Source organism: Condylostylus longicornis, unplaced genomic scaffold (assembly GCF_029603195.1).
Source record: "Condylostylus longicornis isolate FDR11 unplaced genomic scaffold, ASM2960319v2 ptg000135l, whole genome shotgun sequence".
In the NCBI taxonomy this organism is placed as follows: Eukaryota; Metazoa; Arthropoda; class Insecta; order Diptera; family Dolichopodidae; genus Condylostylus; species Condylostylus longicornis.
Window position 1 is genome coordinate 4,934,603 of NW_026578103.1, and position 6,102 is coordinate 4,940,704.

General features: G+C 26.7%; 2 protein-coding genes across 3 annotated transcripts; both read right to left on the bottom strand.

Moving 5' to 3' along the window:
* Positions 1-1,631: 1,631 nt before the first annotated feature.
* LOC129615143 (leukotriene A-4 hydrolase-like) lies at positions 1,632-3,578 on the bottom strand (the record flags this gene model as incomplete). Its single annotated transcript, XM_055530220.1, has 3 exons — positions 1,632-2,379; positions 2,442-2,770; positions 2,835-3,578. Coding segments are annotated over 3 exons (1,629 nt in total), but the record flags the coding sequence as incomplete, so codon positions are not given.
* On the bottom strand, positions 3,537-5,898 carry LOC129615164 (uncharacterized). 2 transcript variants are annotated; one of them, XM_055530260.1, is made up of 5 exons: positions 5,626-5,898; positions 5,498-5,547; positions 4,026-4,111; positions 3,856-3,971; positions 3,537-3,796 (listed from the first exon to the last, which is right to left on the bottom strand). In XM_055530260.1, the coding sequence occupies exons 3-5, from the start codon at positions 4,066-4,068 to the stop codon at positions 3,647-3,649; spliced, it is 309 nt and encodes a 102-aa protein (XP_055386235.1). In that variant the 5' UTR covers positions 4,069-4,111; positions 5,498-5,547; positions 5,626-5,898; the 3' UTR covers positions 3,537-3,646. The 2 variants fall into 2 exon arrangements, with proteins under 2 accessions (XP_055386235.1, XP_055386234.1); XM_055530259.1 differs by having other exon boundaries at positions 5,119-5,547.
* Between the last annotated feature and the right edge of the window lie 204 nt (positions 5,899-6,102).

Here is a 6,102-nt window from a genome sequence, read left to right on the forward strand (position 1 = left end):
GAATGACTTACTCGCCGAAATGATATATGGTTTCGTTGCTGTCGAGATTTAAAAAATTATATCTGAAGTTATTGAAAAAAACAAAATAAATAATATAGGTTATAAAAGTAAGATTATTTGTCAAAAATTTTATGTTAAAAGAATGAAACATTTTTCATTTATGAACATCAACATTTTTTATTAAATTAATTAAAAATGCTATGTAAAAATGCGAAATTGCTCTAATTAATTTGCGAACCGCAAGTCGTAAGTACTATGTAAAAATCGCAACGCAAAATATTTAAACTGGCAGCATTTTTTAACATTTTTTGTTTTTCCCATTTCAGACAGTTTTTTCAAAGTAAACAATTGAACTATTTTAAAATAATGTTAATTTTTTAATAAAATATGGATTGCATAAGATTTTTAGCAGGTAGGTTAAGATTTAAATATTGCTCTTGCTCAACAAACTATTTCACTTATTATAACTGAAGTTTGTGAGGCTATAGGAAAAAAGTTTAGCCCCATAAAAATAAAACTAGAAAAAAGCAATGTCTATAAGAGAGTCGTTTCTCTCATCCATTCAAAAATTTCGAATAATACATGAATTTTATCATTATCGTCAACTGGGATGTTTTTGTATTTTATTTTGACCTATGATTATAACTATTGATTATAAAAATATAACCAAGTGCGCTAAATTTGAAGTGCAAGTTTTTTTTTTTAATTTAATAAAAAAATTAAATTAAATTAAATTTAAGATTTACATTGCTTAGTTTTATTTTTTCGAAAACTTAGACTTTCGCAATAAAATTCGAATGAAAAGTATGCGAAAGTAGTATTCTGTAGTACCACTTTTGCTACTTTTGCATACGCAAATTTACGATTTCTACATAGTGTCAAAATTTTAGATGCGAAACTAAAAACTTCCGCTACTTTAAAAAAACGCTACTTTTGTTTTGCCATAAAGAAAAACTAATATTTTCACTACATGCAATAAATGCTGCATTGACATTGTTCATTAAAAAAATTTTTTAATTACATTTACCTTGTTATAAATATTTAAAAATTAATTTATTTTCCTACTAATGTTTTACCTTTTTTCACAATAATTTCCATAAAGTCCTAAAGTATTATAAACTGTTGAAAAGTAATCATAGGCGACTTATGCCCAGTTTTGACATTTCTCTCGATATACATATTTTTTTTCGTTTCCCGTACGATAATACCATTTAGGCGAATTCGAGAATAATGACATTCGTTCACGAACGACCAATTAATGTATAAGTATTGCTATTTTGATGGGAAATTTTGGTTTATAAAAGAATTTAATAAATATTTCATTCCACAAAATTTGAAACAAAAAACATGAACTAATATTGGTTTAAATCACGGCTGACAGAAATACTGTTTTTTTATAATGCCAAGGTTTAAATAATTGTTTTAAACTTTCTACAAAAACGTTTTATAGACTCAGCAGGTGTTAAATGTAGTCGCTATTTACGAGATTTTCCGTTGAATATATGTACATAATTAATATTGTGGTCAAAACTTAAACGAAAAACTTTTTTATAAGACAATTATTAAAAAAAATTAGTAAAGTTATAAAATATTAGATCACTTATTATACTATAAAATTGAAAATCAAAGACTTTGTAATAAAAAACAATTCAAAACAATAATATTTAATTTCTATTTAATTTTTTCTGTAAAACATATGTACTTATCAAATTTTTTTTAACAATCTGTGAAATATTGTCATACATTCTCTTTAGTATTTTACTCTTTAGAAAAACGTCATTATTAAACTCATGTCTAATACAAAATATTCGCAATTTTTTCGTTCAATTAAGGCCAGAATTTTGATCAACTAGTGTTGAGCAAACAGCCGTCATTTGAACATTAATAGGATCAACTTCACACCAAATTGTTGAATCATTGTAAGTAAGACCTAAGTCTTTGGCAATTTGTTTTGAACAATCTGTCATCATTTGATCCTTAACACGGTTGAAATTTGCAATAGCAATAGGTTTAGCTTCGGGCCAATTTGCTAAGTCCCGATAAATTGGACGAACAAACTTCATCCTGAAATTGCTATTAGCAAAAGCAATTATTTCACCCATGCGATCCATTAATTTTGCACGAATGCATAAGCGCAAAAACCTGAATTTTGCCTCGGAGTTTCTATTAGATGTTAAATTGTACTTGCGTTCCAATAAAAGAATTTTTTCTTCATTCAATTCTACTATTTCAGAGCGGTTTATCAACTGTTCTAGAAAAAAAATTAATTGTTCCGATGTTATTTTTTCTAGCGATTGTAGGGAAAGTTTTATATCATAATTGTTTAAACTCCATAACTCAGAAAGATTTAATGAAACTATTGCTAGAGAATCGTCTAATCTAGATGTGGAAAAGTAAATAAAATATAAATTTTTATTTATCGTAAAGTCATTAAAACTTACTTTGGTAGAGAAGGCGGCATACCTTCTCCATGTAACCACAAATTCCAATTAATATTATCAAGTTTACCGTCCAAATTTTTCTCACCGAAGTAATGATACAAATAAGCCTTGAAATCCCCAGTTAAAACGGATGTATATTTAAAAATTTCAAAAAAAGAACACATAAATGGTTCAAAAATACTTGGGCCTCCCAACATATCTTCTATATACCTTAAAAATATTGAACCTTTGACATGCGGAATCAAAGAAAATGCATCATCTGGTTTTGAATTAGAAAGGTCCACTATCAGCTTTTTCAAATGTGGAGTATATTTTAATTGAGATCGAATCTGAAACATTTATTTAAAAATTATAACATTATAAAACTTTCGCAAAATTGTAATTCAAACATACACATTTTTTTAATTCAAATAAGTTTCTTATTGAAAGAAGGTCGCGTTCTTTGTCACCTTTTATAGATCCAATAATCTTTTCTTCAATAAAAGCAGTAAAACCTTTATTCAACCACAAATGCTCAAAATTTTTATTTGTTACTAAATTTCCTGTCCAGCTGTGAGCAATTCCGTGAGCAATAACATTTATCAAAGATGTATCACCTTCTATTAATGTTGAATTAACAAAGGCTAAACACGGATTTTCTACACCGTCAATTGAAAAACTTGGCGGCATCACCAAAATATCATATTGTTTCCATAAGTAAGGTCCACAAATACCCTCAACTAGACTTATAAATTCTGATATTTCGGAAAATACAATGAAAGATTTTTTTATTATTCCTTCTTCAGCCCACACATTTGATATAGGACCTATTTTTTGACAAACTAAATTCCCAATTGCAATTGCTAATAAATATGCAGGAATTGGCACTGTTTGTTCGAATTCAGCGAATCCATTTTGATTACTTACACGAATTGCTCCCATCAACACGTTGAGCTCTTCAGGGTGATATATTTCTGCTTTATAAGTAAATTTAACTGACGGTGTATCTTGACAAGGTAGAATTGATCTTGCATGAATAGGTTGACATTGAGAAAAGAGATACGGATACTTTTTACCTAAGGTTTGTTCAGGTGTTAGCCATTTAAGAGCGCTGGCATTTGGCGAAGTTCGATAGACAATTCTTAAATTTAATCTAAAAAAATTAATTATGATCACTAATTAATAATTATTAATACAATATAAAAGCAATGAAAAAAAAATACGACTTACACTCCTTTACTTTTTTGTGGCAGTTTAATTTCTAATTTGGAGCCTATGCCCTCTACACAGTCTCCAACACAAAATTCAGCATCGGTTTTCGACTCAAATTGACAATGATGTACAGAAACTATAGTAATATCTTTTACATCGAGCAACTAAAATAAATAAAATATATTTTTTACTATTAAAAAGAAAATACTTATTTTGTTTTTACGATTGATGTAACATTCGGTGCGTGCACTTTAAACTCATATAGAACATCCCCAATCAGACAACGTTTTTCAAAGTCAACGACCCATTGAATTTCAACATGTTTAAGAACAACTTTTTCTAAAAAAGAACATTATTTTAATGCTTTGTATAATAATAATTTGTACTACTTACCGGGTTCAGAATATGAATTGGGGTCAATTTTTCCTAAACGCATGCTTGTAAATATTAAATTTTCTTTTCAATAACGATAACTCCTCCTGTATCATAAGAGTATAAATTGATTTATTTAGTTTTTAAATTTAAATACTTATGTTTTATTTGTTTAAGCTTAACTTTTCGTCGCTGCTAAATTAATATGTGTATTAAACTATATATTTTAACAAATTTTTTAAATTTTTGATCAAATTACAATTAAAAAGAAATAGTAAAAAGAAATATTAAAAATAAAAATATAGAATAGTTAAGAGAAAAGGGAACTGATATGAGTTATAGAGTGATTAAGATCAAAATTAAACAGCCATAATTTCACCTTTTTCAGAAAGATAAAATTCACTTAGCTTTAATGGAATCAGGCAATTTCTGAGGATCAAACAGTAAAAGAAACGAGAAGTGCGCCGTGCGTGGTCTAAGTCTAAGATAATTACTCCAAAATCTACAATTATTTGTAGATTTTTAGATTTAAATGCAAACAAACTGCATGTTTTATATTTAATTACAAGTGCATGTGTTGTAAATTTAAATATTTTTATATGAATATTAAAAATGCATTTGAAAATATTTAAATAACTGCAAAGGATACTAAACCGTTAGTCATGTCATCTTATTAAATTATTGGGATATTAATGTATGTAGGTATGTAAATACATATGTACTATGTATTAAGTGCAGACGGCTCTATGAAATACCACACACTCATGTACATTTATTTGCACATTGTATTTTTTTCTACAAAGAACTTTTTTAATTTTAACTTGCAATGGATTTAATTTTTGAAAAATATTTGCACATTCTTTTGATTTTTACTACGTTGTATGGATGCTGGTATATGTGCTTATGTATGGATATGTAGCTAGATACACAACATATACATATGTATATGCATAGATTTATATACCTATATACATATGTACATTCTTATGACTCGTATTTTTTATTTCTACTTTATGTTATTTTACATGATTTTAAACTATCTGCTTACAAATGTGCATACATATATGTATATATATATGCATTTAATACTTAATTAACAAAAAATTAAACTTACTCCTTTATTATTTCACTTTCCCGTCTAAATAACTATATCTTTGGCAGTTCACTTTTGAATGAAATATTTTTTAAATCGAAAATATCTTTTATCAAATAATTTACGGGAAGATCCCTTTTTTAAAAGGAAACAATTGTGTTATACATATAACACTGTTATCATTTGAAAAGAGTTACCAGAGTTTGTGTACACTTATATGACAATAATTTACATGCACTGATGAGTGAATTACTGAATTGAATTTTAACCAAAATCTATCTAAGAAGTAGTTCTGATATCCGTTTGCATCACACTAATGCAATCACTCATCCATGTATGTTCAACTACATATTTTTAATGTGTTAGTAGAAAGTGAAAATCAAGAAATTAATCTTTTTACCTTTGGGAACATTCGTTGTCATTTTAAAACATTTATTGTGAAAAAGTAATCTAAAAATAGCATTATTAAGAAATAAAAATTTTTATTTCTTGATGTTAACTATACTCTCATTGATTTTTTAAAATTACTTGTAAAGAACTTCCTGTCTTCATTTTAATTTTATTATTTGTGTTACAAACGGAGATATAAAGGTTTCTGCTATCACTGAGGACACCATGTTTTCATTTTCATTTGTTAAAACTTTGGTAGATAGTTTCAGTCCAATATTCATTTTTATTTTATTTGTCCTCTTTTTCATATTTATAATTCCACTATATGTATTAATAAAAATATAAATTAAACATTACGTTTGTATGTATGTACTTTATTTGTTTATTAATTTTAAAATGAGAAAAAAAAAAATAAAATTATCTTTTACCCAGCATTTACACATACAAGTTACTTGCAAGCAAGTTTGTATAATATTAATTGTCAATTAGTTTTTCGAAATGTCAAATTACTTGCTATTATGACGTAGGCGTTTAGCAAGTTAATTTTTGAAAATGTCTTTGAGAAGAAAACAACTAGCAATATATATAATTGTTTATAAATTTTAGAAACCATAA